Source organism: Bombina bombina, chromosome 5, assembly GCF_027579735.1.
Source record: "Bombina bombina isolate aBomBom1 chromosome 5, aBomBom1.pri, whole genome shotgun sequence".
Taxonomy (NCBI): domain Eukaryota; kingdom Metazoa; phylum Chordata; class Amphibia; order Anura; family Bombinatoridae; genus Bombina; species Bombina bombina.
In genome coordinates this window covers 1,147,932,364-1,147,947,710 of record NC_069503.1, presented here as the reverse complement: position 1 = coordinate 1,147,947,710, position 15,347 = coordinate 1,147,932,364, and the positions used below count along the sequence as shown (strand labels likewise).

General features: G+C 46.4%; 1 protein-coding gene across 19 annotated transcripts in view; it reads right to left on the bottom strand.

Moving 5' to 3' along the window:
- The window catches only part of PLEC (plectin), a 476,113-nt gene that overhangs the window by 53,813 nt on the left and 406,953 nt on the right, over window positions 1-15,347 (bottom strand). For all 19 annotated transcript variants that reach the window (XM_053715478.1, XM_053715475.1, XM_053715480.1 and 16 more), the window contains 4 exons: window positions 12,103-12,198; window positions 7,748-7,875; window positions 942-1,035; window positions 108-262 (listed from right to left, as the gene is read on the bottom strand). In XM_053715478.1, the coding sequence (XP_053571453.1) occupies window positions 108-262; window positions 942-1,035; window positions 7,748-7,875; window positions 12,103-12,198 (473 nt within the window). The remainder of the gene's footprint in view (window positions 1-107; window positions 263-941; window positions 1,036-7,747; window positions 7,876-12,102; window positions 12,199-15,347) is intronic.

The following is a 15,347-nucleotide window of genomic DNA, read 5'->3' as shown; positions in this document are numbered from 1 at the left end:
TACCCACTCAAAACAAGATAGCAGGAGAAGGATGCTCAAAGCCCAATTCTATGTTGGCCAGGCAGTGTTTTCTACAGGTTGCATAGTGTAGGTGAGGTTTCACTTACCTCCTGTACATTTGTTCTCCTTGCGGATGCCGCCCATCCTTCAGTGCTTGTACATCATTAAAGAGCATGCGGATCATACCATCGGCATTGTCCAAATCCCGCTCTATGTCACCTGATCTCTGCGGCTGTTTCCCGGCGTTCAGGAGACGGATGTTCTACAGCGGAAGGGCACAAACAACATTTGATGAAGTGGGCTCACGCTTTCCACCTGATTGATGTGTGGTCAAGCAAATTCTACCAAAATGTTACAGAAACAACAACCATCAGCAGTACATATGTGAAAACTATACACTACCTATCCGCTACTTATGGTCCATACACCGCTACACTTATGGCACGCTCACACACCTTACTAATGACTTCTTCCTGTGTTTTAGCTCTGTGCAAGCTCATTTGTATCATGTTCATCTGACCAGCAGCACGGTCCTTTGGTCTACACAACTGTAACTCACATACCAGTGCTTTAAATGATCTTCACACTGCTACTTCCTGTATTTAAATGTCCAGAACCGTCTCCTTCCATGTACACCAACTCTCTCATTTGCAGATCCCTGTCCCACCACGTCCTGCATCTCTCAACTCCCCAATGTCCTCAATCTGTCTAACTCTAAGGTCCCAGGCGTTTCATGTCCTGCACCTACCTATGTCTCTTTTTCTCCTGTGTTTTGTCATCCTCACCTACATCCCCATTCATAAACATCCTCATACTCTTCATGTCCATCATCCTTACTGTATCAGTTCTACAATCCATGTACTATATCCCCCTGACCCCCAGATAGGTTTGTTCTAGGTTTCTCTCCCAAAACCTTCTGCTTTTATATTGTGCCAGCTCACCATCTGTAGTAATGTATCTGCTTGGTTCAGCTGCTCCTCACACATAGCAGACTCCATCTGTAATTTGCTGACAATACGTTGCAGCCGCTCCAACCTGCAGACACAGAATAGGTTAAAGAGAGAAAGAGTGGCACAATCACCCTGGCATGAGATTATTTGTAACCGAAACGCAATCACTGTGGCACATGATACAAGTTGCAGAAGCTGATGGTGTGAAACTAAATAGCTTTCATACAAATCACAATAAAGCAGATTATTTAACCATTTCACTGCCAAAGTATATTACTCCTACAGTAAGCAATGTAAGCTCCTCCCCCATCCCGTGCAATAACCTGTCAATCTAAAAGGCACAGATCACAACAAGTTTAGCAAATAAGTTAATAAAAATATAAAATAAATAAACTCTATCAGTTTAGCAGAAGAGAAAAAAAAAGGATCTAACCCTGGAAGTGCAATGCCTGCCAGTCTCACCTATCTAGAACATTTCCCACTTGCACTGTTTGTGCTGAGACTCAGGCGTGGTTCCTCCTTTTTCCAGTGGTCAGAGCCCTCTTCCTCTCTCTCGTCCCCCTGGCACGCTGCTTCTCATTACTGCTCAGCATGACTCACTCGCACTAACTTATAACTGCAGACACGGGGGGAGCCCAACCCAGGAACATTTTATTTTTATACTCATCTCACAACTGTTCTGTCTGAATTGGAAATCCGTTTTTTTCTAGGCAAGTACATAGCAATTTTATAAACTTTTTGTTTTTTTAAACAGAGAGCAGTGGTAAGTTTTTTTTTACAAAACGATCTTTTACTGAAAAAGTAATGAATGTTCTACAGATTTCTGTGTCTCAGAGACAGTTGTGAAACAGGTGAGCATACCGACCAACTGCTCCACTGGCTATACTGAGCATACCGACCAACTGCTCCACTGGCTATACTGAACATACCCAGCAACTGCACCACTGACTGTACTGAGCATATCCACCAACAATCGCTGTACTGAGCATACCCCCCAACAGGCGCTGTACTGAGCATACCGACCAACTGCTCCACTGGCTATACTGAGCATACCCAGCAACAGGCGCTGTACTGAGCATACCGACCAACTGCACCACTGGCTATACTGAGCATACCCAGCAACAGGCGCTGTACTGAGCATACCCACCAACTGCACCACTAACTGTACTGAGCATACCCACCAACTGCTCCACTGGCTGTAACGGAGCATACACACCAACAGGCGCTGTACTGAGCATACCGACCAACTGCACCGCTGACTGTACTGAGCATACCGACCAACTGCACCACTGACTGTACTGAGCATACCCACCAACAGGCGCTGTACTGAGCATACCCACCAACTGCACCTAAGGCTATACTGGGTATACCCACCTGATGTACCCCTTGCAGGTTATGACAGACAGGGGGTAACTGCAGGCTATGACAGACAGGGGGTAACTGCAGGCTATGACAGACAGGGGGTAACTGCAGGCTATGACAGACAGACGGTAACTGCAGGCTATGACAGACAGGGGGTAACTGCAGGCTATGACAGACAGGGGGTAACTGCAGGCTATGACAGACAGGGGGTAACTGCAGGCTATGACAGACAGGGGGTAACTGCAGGCTATGACAGACAGGGGGTAACTGCAGGCTATGACAGACAGGGGGTAACTGCAGGCTATGACAGACAGGGGGTAACTGCAGGCTATGACAGACAGGGGGTAACTGCAGGCTATGACAGACAGGGGGTAACTGCAGGCTATGACAGACAGGGGGTAACTGCAGGCTATGACAGACAGGGGGTAACTGCAGGCTATGACAGACAGGGGGTAACTGCAGGCTATGACAGACAGGGGGTAACTGCAGGCTATGACAGACAGACGGTAACTGCAGGCTATGACAGACAGACGGTAACTGCAGGCTATGACAGACAGACGGTAACTGCAGGCTATGACAGACAGACGGTAACTGCAGGCTATGACAGACGGTAACTGCAGGCTATGACAGACAGGGGGTAACTGCAGGCTATGACAGACAGGGGGTAACTGCAGGCTATGACAGACAGGGGGTAACTGCAGGCTATGACAGACAGGGGGTAACTGCAGGCTATGACAGACAGGGGGTAACTGCAGGCTATGACAGACAGGGGGTAACTGCAGGCTATGACAGACAGGGGGTAACTGCAGGCTATGACAGACAGGGGGTAACTGCAGGCTATGACAGACAGGGGGTAACTGCAGGCTATGACAGACAGGGGGTAACTGCAGGCTATGACAGACAGGGGGTAACTGCAGGCTATGACAGACAGGGGTAACTGCAGGCTATGACAGACAGACGGTAACTGCAGGCTATGACAGACAGGGGTAACTGCAGGCTATGACAGACAGGGGGTAACTGCAGGCTATGACAGACAGACGGTAACTGCAGGCTATGACAGACAGGGGTAACTGCAGGCTATGACAGACAGGGGTAACTGCAGGCTATGACAGACAGGGGGTAACTGCAGGCTATGACAGACAGGGGGTAACTGCAGGCTATGACAGACAGGGGTAACTGCAGGCTATGACAGACAGGGGTAACTGCAGGCTATGACAGACAGGGGAAACTGCAGGCTATGACAGACAGGGGTAACTGCAGGCTATGACAGACAGACGGTAACTGCAGGCTATGACAGACAGGGGTAACTGCAGGCTATGACAGACAGACAGACACGTGCTGTACAATCAGCTTCAAAAGAGCTTAAAATTTTTATTAAAAATAATGTCAAAGAATGTTTGTAGCAGCACAATTACAGGCTGCTTTAGCCCCTTGATTGCCGGTTGGGATCTATTGCTGCTCTCTGTGATGGCTAAGGAGCAAACAGCATCTACTGCTCTCCCTGCTGTAGGAAGTGACAGGAAACCTCAGCACTCTCTTACAAATTGCTGATGTAGTACACATGCAGAGGGCTTCCCCAACCCCCCCCCCCCGTGCTGCCGTCAAAACACAGAATCTCCAACACAAACACTGGTCATTCAAAGGCGGCCCCAGCCTGCAGCCGCACAGTTAGCAGGAGGGGAACTATGTGAGACTCTGACCTACGTCCGTTCTCCCTACAATGTACCATGATACTTAGTTATTCCCAGCAAAATGAAATAATCATCACAGCTTTGCAATAAATATTTATGTGGCACTAGGGAAGGCTTTGTTTAACTCAAACAAGTAACAGAATGACATTCTCAATAAAACATTAATTTTTCTCCAGATGTACTAAAGGATCAGTCACATATGTAGCGCACATCAAGCACCGCAGGACCAGTCACATATGTAGCACACATCAAGCACCGCAGGACCAGTCACATACTGTATGCAGCACACATCAAGCACCGCAGGACCAGTCACATATGTAGCACACATCAAGCACCGCAGGACCAGTCACATATGTAGTACACATCAAGCACCGCAGGATCAGTCACATATGAAGTACATATCAAGCACCGCAGGATCAGTCACATATGTAGCACACATCAAGCATCGCAGGATCAGTTACATATGTAGCACACATCAAGCACCCCAGGATCAGTCACATATGTAGCACACATCAAGCACCGCAGGATCAGTCACATATGTAGCACACATCAAGCACCCCAGGACCAGTCACATATGTAGAACACATCAAGCACCGCAGGATCGGTTACATATGTAGCACACATCAAGCACTGCAAGATCAGTCACATATGTAGCACACATCAAGCACCCCAGGATCAGTTACATATGTAGCACACATCAAGCACCGCAGGATCAGTCACATATGTAGCACACATCAAGCACTGCAGGATCAGTCACATATGTAGCACACATCAAGCACTGCAGGATCAGTCACATATGTAGCACACATCAAGCACCGCAGGGTCGGTCACATATGTAACACACATCAAGCACCGCAGGATCAGTCACATATGTAGCACACATCAAGCACCCCAGGATCAGTCACATATGTAGCACACATCAAGCACCGCAGGACCAGTCACATACTGTATGTAGCACACATCAAGCACCACAGGACCAGTCACATATCTAGCACACATCAAGCACCGCAGGACCAGTCACATATGTAGCACACATTAAGCACCGCAGGATCAGTCACATATGTAGTAAACATCAAGCACTGCAGGATCAGTCACATATGTAGCACACATCAAGCACCACAGGAAAAGTCACATATGTAGCACACATCAAGCATTGCAGGATCAGTTACATATGTAGCACACATCAAGCACCCCAGGATCAATCACATATGTAGCACACATCAAGCACCGCAGGATCAGTCACATATGTAGCACACATCAAGCACCCCAGGACCAGTCACATATGTAGAACACATAAAGCACCGCAGGATCGGTTACATATGTAGCACACATCAAGCACTGCAAGATCAGTCACATATGTAGAACACATCAAGCACCGCAGGATCGGTTACATATGTAGCACATATCAACCACCCCAGGATCAGTTACATATGTAGCACACATCAAGCACCCCAGGATCAGTTACATATGTAGCACACATCAAGCACCCCAGGATCAGTTACATATGTAGAACACATCAAGCACCGCAGGATCAGTTACATATGTAGCACACATCAAGCACCCCAGGATCAGTTACATATGTAATACACATCAAGCACCGCAGCATCAGTCACATATGTAGCACACATCAAGCACCCCAGGATCAGTCACATATGTAGCACACATCAAGCACCGCAGGATCGGTTACATATGTAGCACTCATAAAGCACCGCAGGATCAGTTACATATGTAATACAACACATCAAGCACCGCAGCATCAGTCACATATGTAGCACACATCAAGCACCCCAGGATGTCACATATGTAGCACACATCAAGCACCGCAGGATCGATTACATATGTACCACACATCAAGCACCACAGGACCAGTCACATATGTAGAACACATCAAGCACCGCAGGATCAGTCACATATGTAGTACACATCAAGCACCGCAGGATCAGTCACATATGTAGCACACATCAAGCATCACAGGATCAGTTACATATGTAGCACACATCAAGCACCCCAGGATCAATCACATATGTAGCACACATCAAGCACCGCAGGATCAGTCACATATGTAGCACACATCAAGCACCCCAGGACCAGTCACATATGTAGAACACATCAAGCACCGCAGGATCGGTTACATATGTAGCACACATCAAGCACTACAAGATCAGTCACATATGTAGAACACATCAAGCACCGCAGGATCGGTTACATATGTAGCACATATCAAGCACCCCCGGATCAGTTACATATGTAGCACACATCAAGTACCGCAGGATCAGTCACATATGTAGCACACATCAAGCACCCCAGGACCAGTCACATATGTAGAACACATCAAGCAATGCAGGATCGGTTACATATGTAGCACACATCAAGCACTGTAAGATCAGTCACATATGTAGAACACATAAAGCACCGCAGGATCGGTTACATATGTAGCACATATCAACCACCCCAGGATCAGTCACATATGTAGAACACATCAAGCACCGCAGGATCGGTTACATATGTAGCACACATAAAGCACCGCAGGATCGGTTACATATGTAGCACACATCAAGCACCGCAGGATCGGTTACATATGTAGCACACATCAAGCACCGCAGGATCGGTTACATATGTAGCACACATAAAGCACCGCAGGATCGGTTACATATGTAGCACACATCAAGCACCGCAGGATTGGTTACATATGTAGCACACATCAAGCACCGCAGGATTGGTTACATATGTAGCACACATAAAGCACCGCAGGATTGGTTACATATGTAGCACACATCAAGCACCACAGGATCGGTTACATATGTAGCACACATCAAGCACCACAGGATCGGTTACATATGTAGCACACATCAAGCACTGCAGGATCGGTTACATATGTAGCACACATCAAGCACTGCAGGATCGGTTACATATGTAGCACACATCAAGCACCACAGGATCGGTCACATATGTAGCACATATCAACCACCCCAGGATCAGTCACATATGTAGAACACATCAAGCACCGCAGGATCGGTTACATATGTAGCACATATCAACCACCCCAGGATCAGTCACATATGTAGCACACATCAAGCACCGCAGGATCGGTTACATATGTAGCACACATAAAGCACCGCAGGATCGGTTACATATGTAGCACACGTCAAGCACCGCAGGATCGGTTACATATGTAGCACACATAAAGCACCGCAGGATCGGTTACATATGTAGCACACATCAAGCACCACAGGATCGGTTACATATGTAGCACACATCAAGCACCGCAGGATCGGTTACATATGTAGCACACATCAAGCACCGCAGGATCGGTTACATATGTAGCACACATAAAGCACCGCAGGATCGGTTACATATGTAGCACACATCAAGCACCGCAGGATCGGTTACATATGTAGCACACATAAAGCACCGCAGGATCGGTTACATATGTAGCACACATCAAGCACCGCAGGATCGGTTACATATGTAGCACACATCAAGCACCGCAGGATCGGTTACATATGTAGCACACATCAAGCACCGCAGGATCGGTTACGTATGTAGCACACATCAAGCACCGCAGGATCGGTTACATATGTAGCACACATCAAGCACCCCAGGATCGGTCACATCTCATATAAAGACGACACTGTGAGGTTCTCATATAAAGGTGACACAGTTTTGGCTCTGTACAGATGAAGAATTGTTAGGTCATGGGGAACCTGTTATTTGGGCATCAAACAGCGCAGCTGCTGCTCTCACCTCTCCAGCTCCATGCGCAGAAGCTTCTCTCTCTCCAGGATGGAAACGTGCAGCTTCCCCCACTCCTTCTCCACATCCAGAGGGTGATAACCAGGAGGAACTTTAAGCTGACCAGACTTTACTGCACTCTAAGGCGAAAGACATACGAAGATTGAGACATACAACCAGGGATACACTTAGGGAGTGAGAAAATACCAGAGAGATGGGGAGAGAGTGAAGCACTTAGTGAGACAGGTAGAGATCTGCAGGGAAGCAAGAGACACTTAGTGAGACAGATAGAGATCTGCAGGGAAGCAAGAGACACTTAGTGAGACAGATAGAGATCTGCAGGGGAGCAAGAGACAGAGAGAGACACTTAGTGAGACAGATATAGAGATCTGCAGGGGAACAAGAGACAGAGAGAGACACTCAGTGAGACAGATATAGAGATCTGCAGGGGAGCAAGAGACATAGAGAGACACTCAGTGAGAAAGATAGAGATCTGCAGGGGAAGAGTGACAGACACTCAGTGAGACAGATAGAGATCTGCAGGGGAGCAAGAGACAGAGACACTTAGTGAGACAGAGATCTGAAGGGGAAGAGTGACAGACACTCAGTGAGACAGATAGAGATCTGCAGGGGAGCAAGAGACATAGAGAGACACTCAGTGGGACAGATATAGATCTGCAGGGGAGCAAGAGACATAGAGAGACACTTAGTGAGACAGAGATCTGAAGGGGAAGAGTGACAGACACTCAGTGAGACAGATATAGATCTGCAGGGGAAGAGTGACAGACACTTAGTGAGACAGATAGAGATCTGCAGGGGAAGAGTGACAGACACTTAGTGAGACAGATAGAGATCTGCAGGGGAAGAGTGACAGACACTCAGTGAGACAGATAGAGATCTGCAGGGGAAGAGTGACAGACACTCAGTGAGACAGATATAGATCTGCAGGGGAGCAAGAGACATAGAGAGACACTTAGTGAGACAGAGATCTGAAGGGGAAGAGTGACAGACACTCAGTGAGACAGATATAGATCTGCAGGGGAACAAGAGACAGAGAGAGACACTTAGTGAGACAGATAGAGATCTGCAGGGGAGCAAGAGACAGAGAGACACTCAGTGAGACTGATAGAGATCTGCAGGGGAGCAAGAGACAGAGAGAGACACTCAGTGAGATTGATAGAGATCTGCAGGGGAACAAAAGACAGAGAGAGACACTTAGTGAGACAGATAGAGATCTGCAGGGGAGCAAGAGACAGAGAGAGACACTCAGTGAGACTGATAGAGATCTGCAGGGGAGCAAGAGACAGAGAGAGACACTTAGTGAGACAGATAGAGATCTGAAGGGGAATAGTGACAGACACTCAGTGAGACAGATAGAGATCTGCAGGGGAGCAAGAGACAGAGAGAGACACTCAGTGAGACAGATATAGATCTGCAGGGGAAGAGTGACAGACACTTAGTGAGACAGATAGAGATCTGCAGGGGAAGAGTGACAGACACTCAATGAGACAGATAGAGATTTGCAGGGGAAGAGTGACAGACACTCAGTGAGACAGATAGAGATCTGCAGGGGAAGAGTGACAGACACTCAGTGAGACAGATAGAGATCTGCAAGGGAGCAAGAGACAGAGAGAGACACTTAGTGAGACAGATAGAGATCTGCAGGGGAAGAGTGACAGACACTCAGTGAGACAGATAGAGATCTGAAGCGGAGCAAGAGACAGATTGAGACACTTAGTGAGACAGAGATCTGCAGGGGAAGAGTGACAGACACTCAGTGAGACAGATAGAGATCTGCAGGGGAAGAGTGACAGACACTCAGTGAGACAGATAGAGATCTGCAGGGGAAGAGTGACAGACACTCAGTGAGACATATAGAGATCTGCAGGGGAAGAGTGACAGACACTCAGTGAGACAGATATAGATCTGCAGGGGAGCAAGAGACATAGAGAGACACTCAGTGAGACAGATATAGATCTGCAGGGGAACAAGAGACAGAGAGAGACACTTAGTGAGACAGATAGAGATCTGCAGGGGAGCAAGAGACAGAGAGAGACACTCAGTGAGAAAGATAGAGATCTGCAGGGGAAGAGTGACAGACACTCAGTGAGACAGATAGAGATCTGCAGGGGAGCAAGAGACAGAGAGACACTCAGTGAGACAGATATAGATCTGCAGGGGAGCAAGAGACAGAGAGAGAAACTCAGTGAGATTGATAGAGATCTGCAGGGGAGCAAGAGACAGAGAGAGACACTCAGTGAGACTGATAGAGATCTGCAGGGGAGCAAGAGACAGAGAGAGACACTCAGTGAGATTGATAGAGATCTGCAGGGGAACAAGAGACAGAGAGAGACACTTAGTGAGACAGATAGAGATCTGCAGGGGAGCAAGAGACAGAGAGAGACACTCAGTGAGACTGATAGAGATCTGCAGGGGAGCAAGAGACAGAGAGAGACACTCAGTGAGACTGATAGAGATCTGCAGGGGAGCAAGAGACAGAGAGAGACACTCAGTGAGACTGATAGAGATCTGCAGGGGAGCAAGAGACAGAGAGAGACACTCAGTGAGACAGATAGAGATCTGCAGGGGAAGAGCAAGAGACAGACACTCAGTGAGACAGATAGAGATCTGCAGGGGAAGAGTGACAGACACTCAGTGAGACAGATATAGATCTGCAGGGGAGCAAGAGACAGAGAGAGACACTCAGTGAGACAGATAGAGATCTGCAGGGGAAGAGCAAGAGACAGACACTCAGTGAGACAGATAGAGATCTGCAGGGGAAGAGTGACAGACACTCAGTGAGACAGATAGAGATCTGCAGGGGAAGAGTGACAGACACTCAGTGAGACAGATATAGATCTGCAGGGGAACAAGAGACAGAGAGAGACACTCAGTGAGACAGAGATCTGCAGGGGAGCAAGAGACAGAGAGAGACACTCAGTGAGACTGATAGAGATCTGCAGGGGAAGAGCAAGAGACAGACACTCAGTGAGACAGATAGAGATCTGCAGGGGAAGAGTGACAGACACTCAGTGAGACAGAGATCTGCAGGGGAACAAGAGACAGAGAGAGACACTCAGTGAGACAGAGATCTGCAGGGGAGCAAGAGACAGAGAGAGACACTCAGTGAGATTGATAGAGATCTGCAGGGGAACAAGAGACAGAGAGAGACACTTAGTGAGACAGATAGAGATCTGCAGGGGAGCAAGAGACAGAGAGAGACACTCAGTGAGACTGATAGAGATCTGCAGGGGAGCAAGAGACAGAGAGAGACACTCAGTGAGACTGATAGAGATCTGCAGGGGAGCAAGAGACAGAGAGAGACACTCAGTGAGACAGATAGAGATCTGCAGGGGAAGAGCAAGAGACAGACACTCAGTGAGACAGATAGAGATCTGCAGGGGAAGAGTGACAGACACTCAGTGAGACAGATAGAGATCTGCAGGGGAAGAGTGACAGACACTCAGTGAGACAGATATAGATCTGCAGGGGAGCAAGAGACAGAGAGAGACACTCAGTGAGACAGATAGAGATCTGCAGGGGAAGAGCAAGAGACAGACACTCAGTGAGACAGATAGAGATCTGCAGGGGAAGAGTGACAGACACTCAGTGAGACAGATAGAGATCTGCAAGGGAGCAAGAGACAGATTGAGACACTTAGTGAGACAGATAGAGATCTGCAGGGGAAGAGTGACAGACACTCAGTGAGACAGATAGAGATCTGCAGGGGAAGAGTGACAGACACTCAGTGAGACAGATATAGATCTGCAGGGGAGCAAGAGACAGAGAGAGACACTCAGTGAGACAGATAGAGATCTGCAGGGGAAGAGTGACAGACACTCAGTGAGACAGATAGAGATCTGCAGGGGAAGAGTGACAGACACTCAGTGAGACAGATAGAGATCTGCAGGGGAAGAGTGATAGACACTCAGTGAGACAGATAGAGATCTGCAGGGGAAGAGTGACAGACACTCAGTGAGACAGATAGAGATCTGTAGGGGAAGAGTGACAGACACTCAGTGAGACAGATAGAGATCTGCAGGGGAGCAAGAGACAGAGAGAGACACTCAGTGAGACTGATAGAGATCTGCAGGGGAGCAAGAGACATAGAGAGACACTCAGTGAGACTGATAGAGATCTGCAGGGGAGCAAGAGACAGAGAGAGACACTCAGTGAGACAGATAGAGATCTGCAGGGGAAGAGTGACAGACACTCAGTGAGACAGATAGAGATCTGCAGGGGAAGAGTAAGAGAGGGAAAAAGAAAACTGCCGAGTTCAGATTGTGTATTTAATCTCCCAGACACCGGTACATCTGGGTAACTCTGTTCTACTCTTCGCTACACAAGCACTTACTGTCTGTACTCACCTCTAGGGACAGGTACTGTTGCTTGGACTGGTTTTTATCAGCCTCCTTACTGGGGAGATCAGTCTCTTTAAATTTGAGGAATTGACGCCACAAGATCTGGGATCAGAGCAGGAAAAGAAAGGAACAAGCCATGAGATTTAACTCGTTGCACTGAACAACTGCAGAAAACATTTAAGGTATTCGGAAGTCAAAATGAAACCGGCACGAATGAGCGCGCACTTATACTGAACCTTCTAGTTTAGTGCTATTACTAAATGTAACTCTTTCTAAACTTAGCTTCTTTCCATGAGAGCATACTAAGGTAGGTTTAGAGCTGTGCATGTGTCTCATGCACTATATTGCAGTGGTGCTTGTAGCAATGTTATAAACGCCAAATGTATTGCATTGTGTAGTGATATTTTTTATGGACTAATTATACATTTGAAAAAAGACAAAAAATTTACTAGTTCCTCAAATCTGAAGCCTTACTTATACACGCGAGGAACCTCTCGTAAGATTGTCTTTTTTTATGTATAGTTAGTACCATAAAGCAGTGTGTACTAACCATACCCTTGTGATATTGGCGCTTGAATCACTGGACTAACGCAGCCACTCAAATCAGCGTCACAATGTTTTATATACACACACACAGTATATAGTGCACAAGACACATGTTGCTTGATAACAGAAGTAAATTGGAACGTTATTTGTTTATTTTTATTAATTTTATGCTCATGAAGAGAGTGCTATATACAGAGAGTGCTAAAGTGCTACATATATGGAGTGCTATATACAGAGAGTGCTAAAGTGCTACATATATGGAGTGCTATATACAGAGAGTGCTAAAGTGCTACATATATGGAGTGCTATATAGAGAGTGCTAAAGTGCTACATATATGGAGTGCTATATAGAGAGTGCTAAAGTGCTACATATATGGAGTGCTATATACAGAGAGTGCTAAAGTGCTACATATATGGAGTGCTATATAGAGAGTGCTAAAGTGCTACATATATGGAGTGCTATATACAGAGAGTGCTAAAGTGCTACATATATGTAGTGCTATATACAGAGAGTGCTAAAGTGCTACATATATGGAGTGCTATATATATGGAGTGCTATATACAGAGAGTGCTAAAGTGCTACATATATGGAGTGCTATATACAGAGAGTGCTAAAGTGCTACATATATAGAGTTCTATATACAGAGAGTGCTAAAGTGCTACATATATGGAGTGCTATATACAGAGAGTGCTAAAGTGCTACATATATGGAGTGCTATATACAGAGAGTGCTAAAGTGCTACATATATGGAGTGCTATATACAGAGAGTGCTAAAGTGCTACATATATGTAGTGCTATATACAGAGAGTGCTAAAGTGCTACATATATGTAGTGCTATATACAGAGTGTGCTATTTATTAGGTGAACTACATATAGGGAGTGATCTCAGGTCTGCTAGTTTGTGACTGACTTTCCCAGCATGTTTACAAGTAGTAACAAACATCACACGGAGCTAATATTATTCATCCCATGACACAATCTAATCACACGATTAGGGACATGTGCTAAAGCCACAAACAGCATCACTAATTAGTCCCCACCCCCAAATGACCAATAATGCCTCACCCCTCTATAGCATCACTAATCAGTCCCCACACCCAAAGGACTAATAATACCTCACCCCTCTATAGCATCACTAATCAGTCCCCACGCCCAAATGACCAATAATCCCTCACCCCTCTATAGCATCACTAATTAGTCCCCACGCCCAAAGAACCAATAATCCCTCACCCCTCCATAGCATCACTAATTAGTCCCCACGCCCAAAGAACCAATAATCCCTCACCCCTCTATAGCATCACTAATCAGTCCCCACGCCCAAAGAACCAATAATCCCTCACCCCTCTATAGCATCACTAATCAGTCCCCACACCCAAAGAACCAATAATCCCTCTATAGCATCACTAATCAGTCCCCACGTCCAAAGAACTAATAATCCCTCACCCCTCTATAGCATCACTAATTAGTCCCCACGCCCAAAGAACTAATAATCCCTCACCCCTCTATAGCATCCTTAATTAGTCCCCACACCCAAAGAACTAATAATCCCTCACCCCTCTATAGCATCACTAATCAGTCCCCTCGCCCCTCTATAGCATCACTAATCAGTCCCCACACCCAAAGGACTAATAATCCCTCACCCCTCTATAGCATCACTAATCAGTCCCCACACCCAAAGGACTAATAATCCCTCACCCCTCTATAGCATCACTAATCAGTCCCCACACCCAAAGGACTAATAATCCCTCACCCCTCTATAGCATCACTAATCAGTCCCCACACCCAAAGAACTAATAATCCCTCACCCCTCTATAGCATCACTAATCAGTCCCCACACCCAAAGGACTAATAATCCCTCACCCCTCTATAGCATCACTAATCAGTCCCCACACCCAAAGGACTAATAATCCCTCACCCCTCTATAGCATCACTAATCAGTCCCCACACCCAAAGGACTAATAATCACTACAATTTCTGGTACTTAGATTACAAACAGATGATTTAAACTATATTCTGCTTGTAGCAGAGTTAACATAAGTGATAGGGGTGATTCTGTGTATTTTATAAGGGCAATGCTATGCACAATAGAAGCGAGAGGGCATCTGTTAGTAAATTAATGTGCTCAATGCCCTGAACTAGAGCTGGCAGCAGTAACGAGTACAGGAGTAAGGTATCGAATGAGTATATGCTGTAGGGGCTGATAAATAGCAGTTACATTAGTGCTGGGTGTAGGGTGAGACTGTAAGTGGCATAGAACACAGGGGCAGATAAGTACAAGCTCTGACATTTATAGGTATAGTTGTCACATAAGGCCATAAGGTGTCCAAGTTCTGACATTAAAAATGCACTTAAAGATTAGGCATTTACCTGGGTATGCTATGTAGTTATTATTGGCTGGTACAGAGGCAAATCTGACTTGGGCACAGAATGCTGGGTATGATATGTACTTGGCACACTATGCTGGGTATGATATGTACTTGGCACACAATAATGGGTATGATATATGCGTGGGCACAATATGCTGGGTATGATATGTACTTGGCACACTATGCTGGGGTATGATATGTACTTGGCGCACTATGCTGGGGTATGATATCATACCCCAGCATAGTGTGCCAAGTACATTATTGTACCCAGCATAGTGTGCCCACGCATATATCATACCCATTATTGTGTGCCAAGTACATATCATACCCAGCATAGT